This window comes from Alosa pseudoharengus, unplaced genomic scaffold (genome assembly GCF_046254945.1).
Source record: "Alosa pseudoharengus isolate Yale_2024_CS ecotype anadromous, Long Island Sound unplaced genomic scaffold, YU_APseudo_1.1 YU_APseudo_1.1_scf_2, whole genome shotgun sequence".
NCBI classification, from domain to species: domain Eukaryota; kingdom Metazoa; phylum Chordata; class Actinopteri; order Clupeiformes; family Clupeidae; genus Alosa; species Alosa pseudoharengus.
The window spans coordinates 55,691,238-55,713,530 of NW_027468663.1; the positions used below are offsets into that span (position 1 = coordinate 55,691,238).

Genomic DNA, 22,293 nt, shown 5'->3' on the forward strand with positions numbered 1-22,293 from the left:
TTTTCTCTCCCGGCAGTAAAGACAGTAGATTCGTGTTTAAAATTAAATGAAAACTAAAGGTAGGCTATAGGCTAATTATGCATATGACCCAGAGGAGGCTGGTGATCTGTCAAGAATGATGAAGATCGTAAGATACAGATGGTTTTATTGTTGCTGTCATTATTACCACAAACACGAATTGACAACGAAACCATGGCGATCGTGGGTTATATCTTGCCTGCTTATTAGGCCATGCACAGCCCTGTCAGAACTCCGTGTAGCATGCATAGCCTACTGGCAGTTTTCATAGACCATCACCAACTAGTTCGCACTTTGGATATATCGTTGGATTGTGAAAAGCCCAATTTCGAATAACTACAGTACAACAGATGAGGTAGGATGCATCTTTTGCAATTAGAATTTCGTGTTGGACCTGTTGCCTATCAGTAGACATGTCATCTCGAGTTCCACGACAGCTTAGCTAGTGCCACCGAAATATGACACTGAAATCCTTTCATTATTGGAGTCGCTCAGATAGAAACAGCTGTAACGTGGTTAGGACACTTTTGCTGTGGAGTGGAGACGCCATAAGTTAGGTGTGGTTTTGACAATCAGAAAAGCAATATACTGAAATAGTTTAATGATGTAAAGTCAAGTGCTGGTCTGGTGTGTGTGCACGCAGTTTTTATTGATGAGTCGGAGTGGCAAGGGCATTATAAAACTTCTCGCTCTTAGGCCTACTCATACACCGCGTTGAAATGCTGTCTAAATTCAAATCATATCATGCTAGGGGAGAAATCGTTGGACATCCATTATTTTGTTATTCAGCACCCATGGTCAAAAATATGTTCCCGCGCGCCTGCATGGGGATAGTATGCTTTTGGAAAAAAATAAATCATGAAAAAACTTCACTGTTATGTAGTATTTTGTTTGTTGCTTAAAAACGTTGTATGATGGCCTTGAAGTCTTGAGTTAGCCTACTGAATTGGCTGGTAGCCTACCATAAAGTGTGTGCATGCTCTCTCTCTCCAACACAAACCAGATTCTGGCACATAACGTTGAAAACAGATAAATGTGTTCACTCGAAGCACACATACAAATACTGTATGTGCGCACTTACGTGACTATCCTACTTCAAGTATTAGCCTACGCACAATAGATTTCTCTTATTTAGCCTATAATGCATAGGCTACACTTTGTAAACAAAAAGCAGCTGTGACAGGCAGCGGCCGCATATATTCTGCGTCATATATCTCGCATCTTGTGAACTCTAAGCCCCCACCCCTCACTCGACAACCACACGGAGATTCTGTAATGTGCGTGTATGTCGTTCACACATACGTCCGTATAAGGTCAGTATTAGGTCCGCAGGTTAGCATCATATCTGAATCATCCGAAGGGTAGGACCTCCGTTTGACAAATCTCCGCATGTACTCCGGAGGTTATATCTGAAAGCGCTTCCTGTTTGTCTCCTCAGGTCCTGCAGATCCTGGACCTGTATGCGCGTGTGTATGAGGAGCTGATGGCCATCCCCGTGGTCAAGGGCAGGAAGACGGAGAAGGAGAAGTTTGCAGGTGGAGACTACACCACCACTGTGGAGGCCTACATCTCCGCCAGCGGCAGAGCCATCCAGGTGGGCACAGTGGACAGAAAGGGCCCATCGTCACGGTCACTCTCAGTGGTGTTGAGATTTATGTGGTGCATGTTGCACTGAAGACATTTAAGAGCAACGGTTGTGCTCTTTGCATTCTGCCCAGTTGTTTGTTTCACCAGCTATGTTTTACCTCCCTCTTCCTCCCCATCTTCCTCCCCCTCCCTCTTCCTCTTCCTCCCTCTTCCTCCCCCTCTTCCTCCCCCTCCCTCTTCCTCTTCCTCCCCCTCCCTTCCCCTCCCTCCCTCTTCCCCTCCCTCCCTCTTCCCCTCCCTCCCTCTTCCTCTTCCTCCCTCTTCCTCTTCCTCCCTTCCCCCTCCTCCCCTCTCTCTCCCTCTTCCTCCCTCTTCCTCCCTCTTCCTCTTCCTCCCCCTCCCTTCCTCTTCTTCCCTCTTCCTCTTCCTCCCCCTCTCTCTTCCTCTTCCTCCCTCTCCCTCCCTCTTCCTCTTCCTCCCCCTCCCTTCCTCTTCCTCCCTCTTCCGCACTCGGTCCAATCTCAGGGTGCCACGTCTCACCATCTGGGCCAGAACTTCTCCAAGATGTTCGAGATCATCTTCGAGGACCCCAAGAAGCCCGGCGAGAAGCAGTACGCCTTCCAGAACTCCTGGGGCATCACCACGCGCACCATCGGCGTTCTCACCATGGTGCACGGAGACAACATGGGCCTGGTGCTGCCGCCCAAGGTGGCCTGCGTACAGGTGAGAGGAAGAAAAGGGCGAAGAGGGAAAGAGAGGGGCGGAGGGAGGGAGCGTTCACCTGTTGAGAAGGGAAAGAGGGTCCACAAGAGGGTCCTGCTCTTGGTTGAGTTGGTATTTTACTTGTACTTTTCTTAATTTCTTTCTTTCTCTCCTTTCTTTCTTTCTCTTTCTCTCCTTTCTTTCTCCCTCTCTCTCCCCCCCTCTCTCTCCCTCCCTCCCTTCCTCCCTCTCTCTCTCTCCCTCTCTCCCTCCCTCCCCCTCCCTCCCTCTCTCTCCCTCTCTCTCCCTCCCTCTCCCCCCCTCTCTCTCTCTCTCCCCCCCCTCTCTCTCTCTCCCTCTCCCCCTCTCTCTCCCCCCTCTCTCTCCCCCCCCCCCCTCTCCCCCTCTCTCTCTCTCCCCTCCCTCTCTTTCCCCCCCTCTCCCCCTCTCTCTCTCCCTCTCTCTCTCCCCCCTCTCTCTCTCCTCTCTCTCTCTCCCCCCTCTCTCTCCCTCTCTCTCTCTCCCTCTCTCTCTCTCTCTCTCCCTCTCTCTCCCCCCCCCCCCTCTCTCTCTCTCCCCCCCCCCCTCTCTCTCTCTCTCTCTCTCAGGTGGTGATCATCCCGTGTGGGATCACGGTGTCTCTGGCCGAGGCGGAGAAGGAGAAGCTCGTGGCCCAGTGTTCCAAGTATCTGACCCGTCTGCAGAAGGCTGGCGTCCGCGTCCGCGCCGACATGAGGGACAACTACTCCCCCGGCTGGAAGTTCAACCACTGGGAGCTTAAGGTATGGCCACGGACCTCGACAAGAAACTCCAGATGACCTCTAAATGTTTCTCAACACCTACATGTACTGTAGCAGCTAGATGATGGAACTGTTGCTAGGTTACTGAGAATTTTTTGGTGTTGTGTGTTCTCTGAAGTCCTCATTTGAGGTGAATGGGGTGGGTTTAGTTTTTTTGCTGAGTTACAAATGATTCTACATTTTGGTCGTAGGGTAAAGTGTTCCTTTCTTTCTGTTCTCATATCTGTTACTTTCTATTTCATTTCACTTTTACTTTCGCTATCTTTTGGTGTGAAGATAATACTGATGTAATTCTCTGAGAATGTGTGGTAATGGTTGAATGGAGTTTTTTTTTTTTCTTTCTTTCTTTTTTATGAATCTTTTATTGTAATTTTCAAACAATGCCAACGTCATTGCAAAATAGCGGGTGTCTAAACAATAATTACAAGACCCCGTCTACCCAGCCCTCCTCCCTGATATCCAACCCATCACCCATATTCCCTCCCCTCAAGTGCCTCATACACTATGGGGTTTTCTCATCTCTCTTTTTGTCTGTCCTCCCTCCCTCCAGTCTTAGCCCCTCCTTCTAATTCATTTTGTGAAGAAACGATAGGAGGATGGTCTCTCCTATTCCTCCATCCTCCTATCGTTCCTTCACAAAATTAATTAGAAGGAGGGGCTAAGACTGGAGGGGGGGGGGGGGGTGGACAAAAAGACAGATGAGAACCCCTATAAGGAAAGGAGGCGTTTGACCCATGTGTGTCCCCTCTCCCAGGGCGTTTGACCCATGTGTGTCCCCTCTCCCAGGGCGTTTGACCCATGTGTGTCCCCTCTCCCAGGGCGTTTGACCCATGTGTGTCCCCTCTCCCAGGGCGTTTGACCCATGTGTGTCCCCTCTCCCAGGGCGTGCCCATCAGGCTGGAGGTGGGGCCTAAGGATCTGAAGCAGGGCCAGTGTGTGGCTGTGAGGAGGGACACTGGAGCCAAGATCACACTGCCCGAGGCCGACACCGACAAGAGGATCACGCAGTTGCTGGAGGAGATCCAGAACAACCTCTACAAGAGGTACACACACACACACACACACACACACACACACACACACACACACACACACACACACACAAACACATCGTTTCTTGAAGACATGTAAATGTTTACGGTTATGTGATCTAAGAATTGTATCCTTTTTGTTGGTGATTATAGCGATTTTATGTTTATGGTTTATTTGGCAGACTCTTTTGTCAAAAGCTGTCTCTCAATATCAATAAAAATAATGACCATCACATTTCAACAATAAAAATAATGACTTTTCGTATGAACACCTTTAACATACCGACAGAATTAATTATCGAGGGCATGGTGAACAGATTTTGACGTGCGTATGCGTGTATGTATGTGTGTGTGTGTGTGTTTGTTTGCGTTTGCATCTGTGTGTCAGGGCCTCTGATGACCTGCTTAAGCACATGGTAGCAGCCGACACCATGGAGCAGTTCCAGAAGGACCTGGACCAGGGCCGGGTGAGCAACCTGGGAGAGACCAAGTGGGGTGGGGGGGTGAGCAACCTGGGAGAGACCAAGTGGGGTGGGCCGGGTGAGCAACCTGGGAGAGACCAAGTGAGGTGGGGGGGGGGGGGGGTGAGCAACCTGGGAGAGACCAAGTGGGGGGGGGGGGGTGAGCAACCTGGGAGAGACCAAGTGGGTCTGGTATCCTAAAATAGACAGGAGGATTTTTATTTCTCTGCCTTTCACTGTCATTGGCTTTGTGGAAAGGAGGAACCCGCACTCAGACCTAATAGTGTTGTATTAAAATAAACTGACCCCGCGTACGACACCTTCTCTCCACCAACCTGCGACAACTGTTGGACTCGCACAAGGCGATTACTTACAGACATTACTTAGACCCAAACATAAGGTGCAGACACCAGCCTTGGTCCGACTCTCATGTTGGAAAAATAATTTGGATTCCTACATTAGGTCTTCAACCAGTCACATAATCAAAGCATGTTTTTATAATTCTTAAAAATGTTTTTAAAAATTCTTTAAGCGTCTGTAAGAGTTAATTAATGCAAAGTGACCACTCACTCATACGTCCACTCTGTTTTTAGATTGTCCAAATTCCATTCTGTGGAGGCATTGAATGTGAGGACTGGATCAAGAAGATCACTGCCAAGTAAGTGTAACCTGTAGGCTAGCACTCACCCGTACTGGAACCTGCAAACAGCAGCACCTCCGATCGGGAGTCGAACCTGCAAACAGCAGCACCTCCGATCGGGAGTCGAGAGTGCAAACAGCAGCACCTCCGATCGGGAGTCGAGCGTGCAAACAGCAGCACCTCCGATCGGGAGTCGAGCGTGCTTAGCCTGGGTGTTCCCATGCTGCCTTGTGCGCGATTTGATTCACGCTGCTAAGGCAGCCTGGAGACCATGGAGCAAATTTTCGCCTGAGATAGGGAACCAATCACAGAACAGGGGGGAAAGCAACGATGATGAGCTATGCACAGACGCATTTGATAGACATCCGTGGCACCCAATAAACGAATCTGGGCATTTTTTTCAAATACGAGAAAATGAACGTTTGGTTCCCAGACCACGTCTCATTGAGAAGTGGTGGCGCTAGCCAGGCTAGAGCGTGCTAGCAACCGGGCTAAAAACACAGACTGCTAGCTCTCTCACTAGCACGACTCTTAAGGTGTCGGGAGGGAGGGTTACACAATGCACAAACTGCACAGCTACGGACCAGCTGGCTACCGTTACATAAATAAATATTTCCAGTTATTTCACCTACTGGTTATCAATGAGACAGTAATCGTATCATAGTACATTCATCGTTTTCAAAGTCTGTAATCACAAATAAAGCTTGCCGTGTGACTTTGCAAGCGTTGGTTGTTGTTATAGCACTTATCACTTAAGGTCTTCATTGACTGCATGAACTACCTGTTTGCTAAACCACTTGGTCTTTCAAACACAGCAGGGACTTTCAAACACAGCAGGAGTATTTCAGCCATGCTGTGCCGTACTGCTAACCTGACCCTAGCCAGATGAATTTCGCTCCGCCTAGCTCCACTCATCCATCTGGAACCGATCCATTGAAGTGTTGCTTCAGAAGGCTGGGCCTAATCAAAAAATGCTTGCATATGATTGAATAAGCCACTTGTCCGTCATCTATTGACGTGCTACTTCAACCACTCACATCGAAGCCAACCCGTGGCGCTGATAACAGTCTCACAGTCGCTTCTACGCTATGTCACATCTATGAAACTCCCGCCCTGCGTGCTGATTGGCTGTACCATAAAATCGGGTGCTGAAATCACTCAATGGAAGAGGTCCCAGATCGATGTGAGTGAAGCTAAGCGGAACGAAATTTATCTGGCTAGGGTCAGGTTACCGTACTGCCCCCTTGTATATATTTACAGGCCCAAAAAAGTCACTTTTACACACCTCCCTCCCTCCCTGGCCATGGCTATGGTTATGGCTCTAGTGTTTAGCAGACGCTTTTATTTTAATAGCCTCGCATGCTTAGCTTCAGCCAGTTAGCATTACAGGTAAGCTGAGCTGACTCGTCATGGTAACTGGCCACCGGGCCATTGATTATGTTGAACCCTGCTGTGTGTCCCAAACCTCACCATGCCCCCCCCCCTCCTCCCCCCCCTTACAGGGACCAGGACCTGGAGCCGGGGGCCCCCTCCATGGGCGCTAAGAGCTTATGCATCCCCTTCCAGCCCCTGAAGAAGCTGCAGCCAGGCCAAATGTGTGTGAGCGGCAAGGAGGCGGCCCAGTACTACACGCTGTTCGGACGCAGCTACTAACACACCCCCACGGGAGACTGGAACCGTGTAGCACTAACCCCATCGGTCCCCTCCTAGGGTCACTCACTGCCCTCCCCTCCCCTCCCCAGGGGCAAGGGGGTGTTGGGTAACATGTACCCATTCTGAAAACTGTTTGCCCTTATTCTCAAACTCTTGCACCCCAACATTGCGTTTTTGGTGGTGGTGGTGGTGGGGGGGTCAACTCCCCTACATTTCTCTCTCTCTCTCTCTCTCTCTCTCTCTCTCTCTCTCTCTCTCTCTCTCTCTCTCTCTCTCTCTCTCTCTCTCTCTCTCGCCTTCCTCCTATTGTCCCTCCCTCTCTAATGACCTCAGGACTGTCACATATGTCCATGCTGGACCATTGTCTTGGGGAAGGAGGTACTCCCTAAAGTAGTTCCTCTCCACAGAGGAGTTACCCACAATGCAATATGTTTTGCTACCAGTAGGAATACGTCCTCTGTGCTTCTAAGAGTTTGTGTCTGACACTCCGTCTGCGCTGGGGTTCACTTCTGTCTGTAATGAAATTAATAAATAAAGGGATTATGAATTTTGCACTGTTTTCTGTGTTGTCCTTCGTCAAATACTAGTTGTCCTTTTTAAATTATACAGTGATTATCTGAAATACTAATTTGTTTCCGTTTCAGTTCAATAGTTGTATTTTTTTCCTCATGGCCTCTAAATGTTTCAGGACTGTTTATTTCTCTGGTGGCACTTAACATACTTGATTTTATCAGACCGCATTCCAGTTGGTATGTCCTCTTCTGTCAGAGAATTTGTCTTCTGCAACACAGCAGGACTTCAGGCTGTATTATGCAACCGTGGCTTCTGGCACGCACCAAAAGAACCACTGGCCATTGGAATGCCGTAAACATGCGCACTACCCCAAAGTACCGTTATTAAAAAAGGCTTGGTCACAATACTGTCAGACACTACAATAGTTTCAGACAGTATTGTAATGTAATAGTTAAATCCAGACAAGCTATTCGTGAATCTCATCCAACGTCAAAGGTGTTGCCAGTAGACATTGCATCCATACCTGACAGACAGGTGGTTGAAGTCGACATTCCTGCTGTTCCGTGCGTCACCGTACACGTTCAGAGGGCGGGTACTCATACCGGGCGGAAGCGAGCTACTGTATTGGATCGCTTTGATTCCTCTGTACACACCTGCGTCGCGCCGGTTTAAGGTATAGTATATAAAAGTTTAACTTTTAAAAGCCACACTATATGTAAAATTGCAATGTATTGATGTAAACACTGGTAGCTACCAGAGACTATGAGTGGAGTTTTATGCGACTACAGAATGAGCTGGAGTTTCGGTAGAGTGATTCCTTGTTATCTATTAACCAAAAGTTTGCCATAGATACAACGTAAAGGTGGACATCTTCCTCAAAGTTATGATGTTTATTTCCTGACAGATAGTCTGAAGCATGGGCATCATGTTAAAGCGCTGTTTAATTTTCAGATGGTCAGTTAAGCTAGCCTACTGCCGGTCATAGTCACGCCGCACACTCTACATGTTCTAAAGGTTTTCTAATCTCCTTTCTCTCTTTATCTTATTGACTAAAGTCTACTCTAACAAGGGTCGACGACAGCTCACAGTGAGTTCCTCAACAACGAAGAGGATGCTGTAACCTAGTTCCCCTCCGTCAAAGGAAGGAAGTGCTCTGAACTCATACTCTGTACACAATGAGCATTCCCTGTTGCTTTAGTCACGGAAACTCGAACAAGAAACAAAGGCAGAAACGCATTCAAAAAAAGAACAGCTAATTTTCATAGCTATTTACAAGGTAAGCTTTTGCCAGAGGCTCATGAGTTCATGTGTAGTTACGCAGTGATGATGCAGTGATCAGCCACTGATGTGTTTATTTTATGTCTGCAGAGATGATCTGAAATGGCTGTAGTAGATCAGTTTCCTAGTAAAACCACCGAGCAGTTTGGGGATTTTGAGGAGTGGTCCAGCGCCACCTCATCAGATGGTTGCCTTGGCGACTGGAGTGATTTTCATGACCGTAAAACCTGGGAAGGAGACAGACCTGCCTCACCTGTTCCTGCCCAGGAGCGCTCCTCAAAGGTACGCGGTCTTCTCGGCAGCATTTGGATTTTAGTCTGCCAAGCACAGTCCCATGATTTGATCACAGTACACCATATGACGTTTTTTTAACATCGTGTAATTGTACTGACACCACTTCTCGTTTCTTCTGCTCTGTAGTCTATTGCGGCTGTGCAGAGTTGCGAAGCCCCGGATCCGTGGGGAGTTTTCAGCGAGTGCTTCCCAGACGTGGGTCCGCAAATAACTGATCTTGGCGACCTTGATACGCCAACCCTGTCGGAGCTACTTAGGAGCCCCTCACACACACCGTCGCAGTCAGGAGGCATTAGCAGGTATGCACACCTTTTCACCTAATCCCCCTCGGCTCTGCTGCTCGACACTAATTAATAACCACCTAGATAGCCACGTGAAATGATCAGCTTCCCCAACTAGTCCTAGACTTAAAAGAGAACTTAAATGAAAATCGAAATAGTGTTGGACTAGTAGGAAACTGACTAAGTAAAAAGGCCTACTTGAAATGTGAAAGCTAATTGGTGTGTGGATTGTCCTCCTTTTATTATTAAATTAAGCAAAAAAGGCAAGTTTGAAGAGTGGGATTGGGCTTTTTGTGCGTTTCCCATATGGTTTTGGTCAAGCTTTTAAAAAGTAGGATACTCGTGCAGCATGTAGTCTGCCAGGGTGGATCAGGAGGGCCGTCTTGGCGAAGGTATGGGATGAGATGAGTGTTGTGTTGTGTTCAGTTGAGTTGGCTCTTCTCAGGAGTGAGAACATGATTGGTGTCGCTGACATCAGCATCTGTCAAACCTGAATCCTGAGTTATGACCCGGTCTTCTGTCTCTCTCAATTCATTTCAATTCAAATGGGCTTTATTGGCATGACGAGATACATGGCATTGCCAAATCATTCGCAGGAACAATAGAAAAAAAAACAATATAAAGATACATACATTGTATATAATCTCTCTCTCTCTCTCTCTCTCTCTCTGTCTCTCTCTCTCTCTTTCTCTCTCTCTCTCTCTCTGTCTCTGTCTCTCTCCATCTCTCTCTCTCTCTTGTACTGCTGCCAATAAACAGAAAACCCTTCTGAATGTGGGTCAGCCAACCCTGCGTTGGCCTGCACTGTCTTCTGGCTTTGTGCCATGACTGCATTTGGGTCTGTGTGTGCATGTGCGTGTGGCATGTCTGTGTCTGCGTGTGCTGGGGAGGTGTGTGGGTTTGGGGTTTAGGTCAGGGACGTGTTCAGGCAGACTTACGGTACGTGTCCACTATTGCGGCGCGTAGACGCTTGCAGACGCCTGCAGACGCCTAGCCCTCTCTCCCGTCGACGCTTGTGGCCGTGTATAGGCTAAAGTGTATGGTGTAACGTTTTATTGTATGTAATTACACAATGCCAGCTAACGTAGGCTACTAAAGTGGAGGTAGCCTACTACTGTTAACATATTTTATTGAAACACTTACAAATATCTGGACAAGGGACTGAGCTGGCAATTTGAGCCTAAAACAGGATGGGTCAGGGTCGCTGGGTCAGAATCGCTGGGCCAGGGTCGCTGGGTCAGAGTCGCTGGGTCAGAATCGCTGTTGTGCGGCCTATAGGCAAGGTGACCATGACATGTTTTCCCTCATTTTAACCAAGTGGATTGACACTTTTTCAGACACTTTCTCTTCCCTCATTCTCTCTCTCTCTCTCTCTCCCTCCCTCCCTCTCCTCCACAGTGGAGTGGTGAGTGTGTGTGGGCGTCTGCTGTGTGAGGGGAGCCCAGTGAGGTGGTCGGGACCCAGGCCCAGCACACAGTCCTTCTCCCAGCTCCTCAGCACACTACCTCTGGTGGATCCACACACACACAATACAGAGGTGAGCCCAGTGTAACACACATACACACACACAATACAGAGGTGAGCCCAGTGCCCAGTGTACACACACACACACACACACACACACACACACATTACAGGTAGTCACAGTGCACACCCAGTAATTTATATACACACACACACACACACACACACTACAGGTAGTCACAGTGCACACCCAGTAATTTACACACACACACACCATGAACTCAGCACTGGTAAGCCTGTTTTACACTTTCTGTCCCAGCTGCACACACACACTCCCCAAACACACAGATAATCCCAGTTTACCTCTAAACTCCACCCCCATATGTCATACAGTAGTTAAACCCAGCTTAACTCACACTCTCCCCCCTCCCCCCCCCCCCACACACACACACACACACACACACACACAGTGGACGAGACCACCGAGAGGAAGCATGGTTGATGCCACAAACCGACGTGCACATTTTCTCTAATTTACACACACCACACTGGTAAACCCTTTGTGAGCCTACATACACACACACACACACTTACATACACTTACACTCACACCACATGTAAGACAAGCTGTCCAAGCTGCTAAGATTACACCCTTTCCGTGGGCTCCTTACTTTCAAACACTACAAAGTAATTCTCTCTCTCTCTCTCTCTCTCTCTCTCTCTCTCTCTCTCTCTCTCTCTCTCTCTCTCTCTCTCTCTCTCTCTCTCTCTCTCTCTCTCTCTCTCTCTCTCTCTCTCTCTCTCTCTCTCTCTCTCTCTCTCTCTCTCTCTCTCTCTCTCAGGATATGGCCCTGCCTGACATGGAGTTAGAAAAAACTGAAGACCAAAGCCCTCCAGCTGCCCTCATACAGACTAAGGTACACTTTGTGTGTGTGTGAGTGAGAGAGAGAGAGAGCTTGTGTCTGTGAAAGAGCGGAAGTTCACCTGTTTCTCCAAATCAAGGCGCCACATGTAACGTTAGTGGTATGTGCTTGTCCGATAGGTTGGCTGTCTCTGCTCAGCATGCGCTGCTGATATGCCAGCCCCTCTCTCCCAGGGTCTTAGGGCCCGCCTGGTTCCTGTCCCCGATAAGAGCTGCGCACTAGACCCCGTGCATTATTAATGTCCCAGTGTCGTGTGACACAGCCAGAGAAGAGGCCGATTAGCCTGGAGGAACGTGCACACTAGCCCAGCTCTGATCTGCTTGGCTCCAAGAGCTTTGGCTTGATCTTATCTAGCAATGGATGGAGGGGGACAGCAAACCGTTACAATGACTGCCGTTACAATCAACAATAAGCTGTAATAGGAGTTAAGAAAAAAAATCAGACTCCATACTCCAGAGCCATAAAGCATCATCACCATTATCATCATCACCTAATGATTCCCTTATCATCACCATCATTATTATCACCTAATGATGACCCATTATCACCACCATCATTATCATTTTCATCATCATCATGATCATCACCATCATTATCATAATCACCATCATTATCATCATCATCACCACCATCATTATCTTCATCACTATCATTATCATGATCGCAATCATGATCATCACCATCATTATAATTATCACCACCATCATTATCATTATCACCGCCATCATCACCATCATTACCATCACCATCATTACCATCACCATCATTACCATCACCATCACCATCACCATTATCATCACCATTATCATCACCATTATCATCACCATCATTATCATTATCACTATTATCACCATCATGATCATCACCATAATTATAATTATCACCATTATCATTGTCATCATTATCATCATCACATCATTATCATCACTATTATCATCACCATCATTATCATTATCACTATTATCATCACCATCATGATCATCATTATCATTTTCATCACCATCATTATGATCATCATTATTACCACCATTATCATAATCACCATCATTACCATTGCCATCATTATCATCACCATCATTATCATCACCATCATCACCATTATTATCACCATCATTATCACTATTATCATCACCATTATCATTACCATCATTATCATTATCATCATTATCATCATCACCACGATTATCATTACCATCATTATCATCACCATCATTATCACCATCACCATCATCACCATCATCATCATCATAAACATCATGGAGCTCCATTGAATTCTCCTCTTGATGTGTTGCTGATCATGCTCATGTTAAGTGATTTTTGTCGCCATGTTTTATGCCTGTGTTCCGTGTTAGAATGAGTCTGATCACTATCATGAAGAACATATGACCTCTGACCCCTGTGTTCCGTGTTAGAATGAGTCTGATCACTATCATGAAGAACATATGACCTCTGACCCCTGTGTTCCGTGTTAGAATGAGTCTGATCACTATCATGAAGAACATATGACCTCTGACCCGTGTGTTCCGTGTTAGAATGAGTCTGATCACTATCATGAAGAACATATGACCTCTGACCCCTGTGTTCCGTGTTAGAATGAGTCTGTTCACTATCATAAAGAACATATGACCTCTGACCCCTGTGTTCCGTGTTAGAATGAGTCTGATCACTATCATGAAGAACATATGACCTCTGACCCCTGTGTTCCGTGTTAGAATGAGTCTGATCACTATCATGAAGAACATATGACCTCTGACCCCTGTGTTCCGTGTTAGAATGAGTCTGTTCACTATCATAAAGAACATATGACCTCTGACCCCTGTGTTCCGTGTTAGAATGAGTCTGATCACTATCATGAACATATGACCTCTGACCCCTGTGTTCCGTGTTAGAATGAGTCTGTTCACTATCATGAAGAACATATGACCTCTGACCCCTGTGTTCCGTGTTAGAATGAGTCTGATCACCATCATGAAGAACATATGACCTCTGACCCCTGTGTTCCGTGTTAGAATGAGTCTGATCACTATCATGAACAAAATATGACCCCTGTGTCTGTCTTCTTCTCCATCTCTCTCTCTTTCCCATTTCTTTTTGTTTTCTTGCTTCCTTCCATCTCTTCATTTCTCCATCTCTCTATCCATTTCTCTTCATCTCTCTTCTCTCCTCTCCTCCCTTTCCTCCTCTGTTTCTATCTGCCCTGCAGCTCTCGGCTCCGTCCTGCTGCCACCAGACCCCCCCTGTCATGTACCAGGTGTCCCTGCGCTGGATCAGGCTGTGCAACATCCAACTCCAGGCCCACAAGCATCAGCATGGCAAATGACCGCTGCAATGACCCCTCAACAGGCCCACAAGCATCAGCATGGCAAATGACTGCTGCAATGACCCCTCAACAGGCCCACAAGCATCAGCATGGCAAATGACCCCCTCACCAGGCAAACTCCCATCAGCATGGCAAATGACCGCTGCAATGACCCCTCAACAGGCCCACAAGCATCAGCATGGCAAATGACCCCCTCACCAGGCAAACTCCCATCAGCATGGCAAATAACCCCCTCAACAGGCAAACTCCCATCAGCATGGCAAATGACCGCTGCAGTGACCCCTCAACAGGCCCACAAGCATCAGCATGGCAAATGACTCCCTCAACAGGCAAACTCCCATCAGCATGGCAAATGACTGCTGCAATGACGCCCTCAACAGGCGTATCCAACAATAACAGACAAACACGCATCAGCATGGGTGAAGAGCTCCTGCAATGAGACCCTCAGCAGGCCTACCAGCTGAGGCAAAGACATTCACACTTTACACAAGCAAACTCAAGTTCTCAGGCACCGTACCTGAATGCAGGTGTTGGCCAGGCCGGCCATGGAAGATTTCATATAGATATGTAACAGATGCAACAGCCTTTGATTTCACATTGTGTTTGCTTTATGGTGAAGTGTGCTGTGCGCACGGCGGTTTGGCTCAGATGTTTACTCGGCTGCCTTATCCGACTTTCTGCACACTCCTGTCCACAAGACACAGAAAAACATACTCCAATGACACACACACACAGACACCCATTCAGCTATGCACTCTTTTTACCAGACAGGAGAGGTGCCAATCCTTTGCTCTGGATATTCGACTGGACTGTTCAAAATGCCAGTGTCCTTTAACAGTGGTAGCTCATCTCTGACCCGGTCATCCCTTAATGAATTTTAGCATTTACACTTGATCTACGCATATGATCATTTGCACTCCAAATCTGATCAAAGCTACGGTGGGTGAACATCTCCATTTTGGATGTAGTCAAACTCAAATCACACCCTGCAGAACCAAACTGTGATTTGAAAAGCTAATTTTGATACCACAGATGAATGAAGAGCAACTCAGGCAGAGCAACTCCCAGAGAAGGAAACACACTTATGCACACTAGTTACGAGTGCACTACTAACACAGGGGATTTCTTTCAGTGGGACGTTTTTGTTTGGTAGTTAGGTCTGTTGTTGTGAAGACACCACCTGATTAGCAGAGCTGCTCAAGGACATGTTATGCAGCTTGCTTTCCAAAAACTCAAAGGAGGGGAGGAGGGGGGGGGGGGGGGGCTAGGATCACGCGTTCGCTGAGTAGGGAGTAGCATCACCCTGAATCGACACCACGCTCTCCTCCTTATCTCTCAGCCGCAGAATGTTCCAGCACACGAGGAAAGCATCAAAACAATAGGAGAGCTGATAAACTCAGTTGAAAAGCACAGCTGACTCCATCACACGTTTAATGTGCATCAGGCTCATCAGGGCACATCCAGGTGTGGGGTGGATGCTTTTTAAACCACAATATGCAGTATACTGACATCAAGTTTACATTGAGATCCAGTTACAATCAGACAGCCAGGTTTGGGATAGAAAAGTGATAGAAACACATGGCTTGTTACCAGTCCCACTCTAAAGCTTGTCAGCTTGGGCTGAATGATGTCTGTGTCAGTCAAACTCAAATGAACTGTATCAAACTTCTCCATAATCATGTTTTTATTTTGTTTGATTTCATGATCTGAATGATTCTGTCTAAAGGGTTTTACTTCTGCAGTACAATTAAGCCTACAGAGACATTCTTGTCTTGACCTTCAGGACACTGTAAAATGGCAATAACCATAACAAGCATGAGGAGAACACTAAACACACAGCTGTGTGTGTAAATGGGACGCATTTATAGTATGTTCTTTTAAAGCTTTTTTATAACCTTCTGTTAGCTTTGATGTCCTGTGTGATTTGATAGCAAGAGAACACCCTGTACACTAGTGCCTTTGTGTGAGTGAGAATGAAATTAATCTGATTTCGAATTGTGTGATTTTATGATAAGAATGTTATAAGTAATGTTAATGTATTTATTACAAATATGTATTTGTTACAGCCTATTTGCCAGTGAATGTGCTTGGTTTTTTTGGTACATTTACAGGTGGGAAGTGGGAAGATTTTCAAATGACTAACAGAAGTATTTGCTTGAGATTTGTGAGATGAACGCATTCGCTTAAACCGAGCCGTCTCTCCGAGTCAGTCCCTGTGTCCGACTCGGGTCAGATTACATTTGGGGAGAAACACAGACCTCCCGAGAGGGTGATGCAACAACTCTCATAGCCACTGCTCACCTGCTTGGTTCCACCACTAGAGGGTGCAGAAGCACAGATTCCCCAAACGTCATTGTTGTCAACACGGGCCCCAGCTGTAGTTGTGATACTCGTGCTGCAGGCTGGCTCACGAGCGGATCTGGCCCTAAGCTGCCCCGGAACTGGGCCAGATGTGTTCCAGAATGACCTCTTTTCATGTGTGGAGTGTCTCGCTGTCAGTTGAAGGGCACATTAAATGGCTATGGCATAACATTTTCACAACTGATACATACTTTACCTTAGTTGTGTGTAATTAAATACACTTCTATCTGGTCTCTAGAGAGAAGGATAGTTTTTCCTTTGAATTTGGTCTAGTTATCTGGCTGGCTCATTTTCATACAGCTCATCTGTGGTTCAGAAGACAAACTGTAAGATCAAATGAAGCCTGGTCATTGGTAGCCTACGTCACACCACACAAAACCTGTCTGAATTACTCCTTGGTATGATGTCCTACACGTTACATTCAGACAGATATCTTTTATAGACATTTTTCTGTTTTGTAAGGGAGTCATGAACTGAAAATCACAGAAAATACACCACAAACAAATACTTTTGCTTCTTTTTTTCTTTAATCACCTGTTACTAGCAACAGTACAGGCAAATTGCATAGCTCATAGAAAGAACACTTCTGTACACACCGTATGTGGGTTGGACAGGGACGGAGAGAGAGAATAACATTTTCATCTTCGAGAAAAGGCCCCTGAAAACAGGAAATGTGACATTATGCTAAGAGGAAGTGGCTACAGTCATTGACTGCCATCTGTGAAGTAAGTCAGTATATGGAAACATTACATCCTTAATACTGAAATAAGTCTTGGAAAAAAAGTCACGGAAATGAAAACAAAACACGATTCAAAGTTGACTTTACCTCAAGCTGCTCAACTAGGTTGAACACAAGAAAGACTTGAAATGATTCCAGAGAGCCTGAAGAGATCTGTATAAAATATACGTAAACATAAACAACTGTAGGCCTATATCTAATTCAGAAGTCTACCTGTGTCCAGAATATAACACACCCACAAATATTGGATACAAACTGGTCAACATGTCGGTCTGCTAGTCCCTATGATTCACAGGAGATATATATATATATATACACTGCTTGTTATGAAACCGTGTAAAAATATTCAGGAACATTTCTGTCCGTAAGATAAAAGTAGAAAGGCAGAGTGTCATTCTGAGAGGGGCCTCCTCTACCGGCTGCATTTGCGTGTGCTGATAAAAGACACCGCAGAGCAGAGAGAGAGAGAGAGAGAGACACACAGAGAGAGAGAGAGAGGAGAGAGAAGCAGAGAGAGAAAGAGCTATTTTACAATCTAGTACGTCCCATGTGACAGGAGTCACATTACCACTCCGCTAAAACATCCCCTCCCCCACATCTCTTTTTCTTTCTCAGTTCAGATAGTTCTCTTTCTCTCTCTCTCCCTCCCTCCTCTCCTCCTCTCCCCTTCCTCCTCCTCCACAGTAAGTAAGAATGCTGACAGGGTGTCAGCGTACGTTAAGCCTGACGCAGGCAGACGAAGGAAAGGAATTTTCACTCATTGGCGTCGGAACGCTCCTCACAGTGTATCGTGTGTCCCATTTCTGTTCAGATTGTCAACATTCCACCTCTTGATGAGCCACGCTGGGCTGGGCCGAGCCCGCCCTGGACCTGGTACTGATTCAGGCCACGTCTGTGCCAGAGCAGGGCCACAGCCGTTCTGCAGTCAGGTCCATCATGAAGGCACAGTGTTGTTTTGAAGCAAATAACAAGGTTGCTATGGTGATCCCAGACGTCCATGAAGTTTCGCTGAGGGGCTTAGAGAAACTGTCCACGGGTTTTGATAGGAGAGTAAAAAGTCAAAGTAAACAAAGTCGCCTACATAAATATTTCTAAACAGCAATTGTGTAATTGCTGCCAAATGACAGTTCTTCTCCATCTCCGAGACAAATAAATAACATGTATGGCCAGAGGACCATAAAGTTAATCACATTAACTTAAACAGACACTCGTTGCCAAGAGGTAGAATATATTTGTCTCAGGATGTGCTCATCCAATGTATTGACAAACTCCTTATTGTACACACAATTCATAACTCCTCTGTAAAATTACAATAAAATCTTTGACAACATTTACAGACTAGTGACCCTCCTCCTGTGCTTGCTTTCATTCAAGTAGGTGATGAATGGATTAGTTTGACTTGCTTCAAATCTCACTCTTGTTTCCATATTCAGATACAACATTGTAAAAAAAACAAATACTGAGTATATATGAATATATTTAAAAATACAAACATTTTCATTGAAAAAAACAAATCCTTCAATAAACAGTGGCAGTACATACTGTAGTTATTGGTCAGCTGTCACATTGGGTGCTGGGTAATTCCGCTCTTGAGTACAATTCAAATCAGTTATGTGTCTCCTCGCCTTGTTCGTTCCTCTGGGTTTATGAAAGAATACCTTGTGGCGTTTCAGTGCAATTAATTAAGTGTGCTAAGTGCAACAGCCGCCCAACAATGAGGCATGACTGCCCTGTCCAACGCACTCTTGAGTTTAGGTCATAACTGCCCTCTCCAGCGCACTTTTGAGTGTAGGCCACAACTGAATCAACTTTCAGTTTCTGTTTCAGGTCTGGCTGTAGCTGCGACTGCATCAGACCAGATATTAACATGGACAAAGCACAGTTCCACACATGATGACAGAGAACTTCAGAAAACTGTTGACTTCATTAGAGTATTTCGCATATCCGTAGGAAAACAAAGCGTATTTAGCAGATGATGCAGAACCTGGTTCTCCTCTCTTCTCTTCTTCTGCTGGTCTTTCATGCTGTCGTCAGCAGACATGTTGCCCCAGTCCCATGTCCCTCACAGGCCACTCTCCCTGGGGAACTGACAACCTGCCCAGCACCTTAAGGACGCGGTTCACTGGTGTGCCACAGTCCTTATCACTATTTTGAGTTGATCCCACCAGAGTTATGACCCCTGCCCGTACCTCCAAGATGTACCCCAGGTCTCCCTGCCGATGCTGCGGGCTACTCTGGGGTCCCCTTGGGGCTGTAGAACTCAAACCCACGGGGCTTCATGATGTGGTCTGAGCCCTACACTTTTCATGAAGCTAACTGTATAACCTGGGATGCCAATGTCCACCCACCCTAGCCCTTTGCTGCCCCCTGGGGGGTGGAGGGGTCTATGACCCCACCAGGACTTCCATGATGTGGTCCAGGTCACTGACCTCAGAGAAGCACAGCTGTAATGTGGCTGAGGAAGGGCAGCTGGCGCCCACCTTGAGCTCCCCGTCGTCCAGCCCAGAGAGGGGGGAGGCGAGCGAAGCCGCCCGCGAGGAACCGAGCGCCAGGATGGACGATACGTCCGACGCATCGTACATGGACGTGTCGATGTCCTCGAAGATGTCGTCCAGCGCCAGGTCCGACAGGTAGCCCGGCGAGTTGACCAGCTCGAACGAACCCAGGAGCGAGTGGAAGCTGCGCGACGGGCGACCGTCCGGCGAGGACGCGGGGTCACCCGGGGTCAGCAGGGGCGTAGACGTCGCCGAGGAGGCGAACGCCGACGAGACGAGAGAAACCTCCAGCTCCGCCTCTTCCTCCTCCTCCTCCTCCTCCTCCTCCTCCTCCGAGCAGCCTGGGCAGGTAAGCAGGCTGCCGACGCTGTCCAACCCGCTCAGGTCAAACAGGTCCTGGGGTGGACTGGGAGGAAGCGAGGCCTGGGCTCCACACGCTAGGCTGATGATCTGCGGCGACGGAGTGGCCGGAGGGGCAGGGAGGGGGCCTGTAGCGGCCATGGCAGCAGCCGCGGTTAAGGTCATTGACTCCTCCCCTTCCTGTCTCATCTCTTCCTGTATCTGCCGGAGCGTGTTCACCAGCAGGACTGACCGGTGCAGGCTGGGCTCTGTGCGGATCTGGCAACCCTGGAGGATCTGGCAACCCTGCAGCTTGTCCAGGCACAGGCTGAGGACCAGCTGCCTCTGCTGCACGTAGGACACACCTGAGGCGGAGTTGGGGTCTGCAGCGTCCACACCTCCTACCGGCTCCTGGACACCCCGCTTCCGTTTCACTCCACGACCCAACATGAAGCTGAAGAAAACAAGAGACCAGCCTTAGTGTTACACTCGCTGGGGTAAAATATATCAAGTCTGTTTTAAAATGCTCTGTCTATGCTGACTACCAATTATGTATCCCCAAGAAATTATATTCTGAATTACAACACACTGTTCATAATCTAATTGAGGACTTTCACTTGAAGCTCATAATGGACTTGGATAAAATGGACGGTTTAGTAGATTTTTTAATTCGTCAAGACAATGTGATTGTAGCTTTTTAAAGCAAGTGTTCACAGACGCTGGCGTAGGGTCTAGCCACTGGCCTCACTTCAGCGTTGTCTGCAGTGGTTATTATTACATGCAGACTGGAGCTTGCTGTCTCTTTCCCTGTTTTTTTTTTCCATTCCCACTTGACTGACTCAAGCGATCAGTTTGTCTGCTGCTAACACGGTGGAGAGAGGGCCGAGCGGCAGGCGAAGGGGGGAGGGGGTGGACAGTGCGCCGAGCGGAGAGCGGAGAGGGCGAGGAAGGGGGAGGAGGGGGATTCAGTGTTATGTAAAACAGTACAGATTGTCTGGGACGGAGATGCAGCTGCCGCGCGGCACCACGAGATGAGAGAGAGACAGAGTGGGAGAGGGGCGAACGCATGGGTCAAGCTGACATGGAGACAGAGAGCGTCCGGGAGGAAGAGCTCGCTGCTCAGATGCTGTCTATATTAAAATGTATTTGCCTAAGGGAGTTTAATCGAGACGGCGAATGGCAAGTCATGTTAGCAAAATGCACGCGTCTTGCTTATAATACATGTGATTGGTGGCGAGAGCCACTAAACACTAATTCCTTCACCTTGCTAGGCCCAACCTCCCTCGTGTTGTTTAGTGTGATGCCCCTCCATCCATACATGCAAATTGGGATGTTATCCTATGGAAACTGCTTTTAAGCTACAAATAAACGGCACCATATAATAAATATCTGCTTTTAGCTTTGGGGCTGTTTTGAACGAATCAGTCAGGCTATTTTATGTTTTTTGTTTGTTTAGGATTTTAGGCAACCTATGCAGTTAATTCAGCGCTAAGCTCATCTTTGTTTGGCTTGTTGAGTCGCGGGTTTGATTCAAAACCTGAGTGTTTATGTCTGAGGCAACTTCCATTAGCCTACTGAGTGTCACAGGCAAGTGCAGAGTCGCATTCCTGACGCCAGTAGAGGCTGTTGGTCGAAATCTCTCATGCACTTGACAGATAAAAACACTGAGAACTGAGCGCGTAAAGAGAACAATTAATTTACTGCTCACTCGATTTCAGTCAAACTAATTGTTTTATGGGTTCTGTCCCGTTGCACAGTCAAGAGAATAACAGGCTAATGCAATAATGTCTCCGTGAAATAATACTCATCACAACTGTATGGAGCCTATACAATTATCATAAAAACAAAAAACTCGTTCAGCACCTACAGTATCAGCCACAAGCTACTCACCCTCCGTGCCCACAGCCAGCTGATTAAAACAGTTGTGCGTCGGGTCCATGCGCATGATTGGCGTTGTATTATGGTGTTTTCCCTTCTTTTTGCCTACCCGCAGCCAGAGTGATTCCTCAAGTTGTTATCAGCTGGGTTCGCAGGAGAAACATAGAGTCTGAGCTCAAAAAGCATGAAAAACAAGTAATGTACCATTGATCATCTCTGCGCAGTCATTCGCCACTGTCAACCGAGATGCCAAACAGGTCGTCAACAGAGCGCAGGCAGGGCTGACGTACCACGTTAAGCCCCGGGTCGCGGTGGTGGAGGGGGTAGGGCGGAGGGAGGGGTGACCAAACACACGGAGGGCCGGGGAAAACAGCTCCCGGGGCGGAGCTCCAGTGTGCCACGCTCAGTGGATCAGTGGATTGAAACTCCACTGCACCGCCCTACACGCCAGATCTCCGCCCTCACTTACCGAGGGAGGAGTAGGCTACTGTGGACAGCCCTTCGGCGCTCACGGGG

General features: G+C 47.4%; 3 protein-coding genes across 6 annotated transcripts in view; 2 read left to right on the forward strand and 1 right to left on the reverse strand.

Moving 5' to 3' along the window:
• Positions 1-7,443, forward strand: part of eprs1 (glutamyl-prolyl-tRNA synthetase 1) — a 43,573-nt gene extending 36,130 nt beyond the window's left edge. For both annotated transcript variants that reach the window (XM_076295563.1, XM_076295564.1), the window contains 7 exons: positions 1,457-1,612; positions 2,131-2,328; positions 2,916-3,089; positions 3,990-4,150; positions 4,527-4,605; positions 5,193-5,257; positions 6,742-7,443. In XM_076295563.1, the coding sequence (XP_076151678.1) occupies positions 1,457-1,612; positions 2,131-2,328; positions 2,916-3,089; positions 3,990-4,150; positions 4,527-4,605; positions 5,193-5,257; positions 6,742-6,892 (984 nt within the window). In that variant the 3' untranslated portion in view covers positions 6,893-7,443. The remainder of the gene's footprint in view (positions 1-1,456; positions 1,613-2,130; positions 2,329-2,915; positions 3,090-3,989; positions 4,151-4,526; positions 4,606-5,192; positions 5,258-6,741) is intronic.
• Positions 7,444-7,981: 538 nt separating this feature from the next.
• LOC143134871 (uncharacterized) lies at positions 7,982-15,222 on the forward strand. 2 transcript variants are annotated; one of them, XM_076295566.1, is made up of 7 exons: positions 7,982-8,078; positions 8,461-8,681; positions 8,774-8,965; positions 9,104-9,276; positions 10,657-10,795; positions 11,565-11,639; positions 11,765-13,840. In XM_076295566.1, exons 3-7 carry the CDS (start codon positions 8,786-8,788, stop codon positions 11,882-11,884), a joined length of 687 nt encoding a protein of 228 aa, XP_076151681.1. In that variant the 5' UTR covers positions 7,982-8,078; positions 8,461-8,681; positions 8,774-8,785; the 3' UTR covers positions 11,885-13,840. The 2 variants fall into 2 exon arrangements, with proteins under 2 accessions (XP_076151681.1, XP_076151682.1); XM_076295567.1 differs by lacking the exon at positions 11,765-13,840 and adding an exon at positions 13,849-15,222 and having other exon boundaries at positions 7,999-8,078.
• A 1,279-nt stretch (positions 15,223-16,501) lies between these two features.
• On the reverse strand, positions 16,502-22,044 carry LOC143134870 (SERTA domain-containing protein 2-like). Of its 2 annotated transcripts, XR_012988726.1 has the most exons (3): positions 21,790-22,044; positions 18,608-20,353; positions 16,502-18,091 (listed from the first exon to the last, which is right to left on the reverse strand). XR_012988726.1 is itself a non-coding variant. In XM_076295565.1 (2 exons), the coding sequence occupies exon 2, from the start codon at positions 20,347-20,349 to the stop codon at positions 19,450-19,452; it is 900 nt and encodes a 299-aa protein (XP_076151680.1). In that variant the 5' UTR covers positions 20,350-20,353; positions 21,790-22,044; the 3' UTR covers positions 16,502-19,449. The 2 variants fall into 2 exon arrangements, 1 of the variants encoding a protein (XP_076151680.1); XM_076295565.1 differs by having other exon boundaries at positions 16,502-20,353.
• Positions 22,045-22,293: the final 249 nt, after the last annotated feature.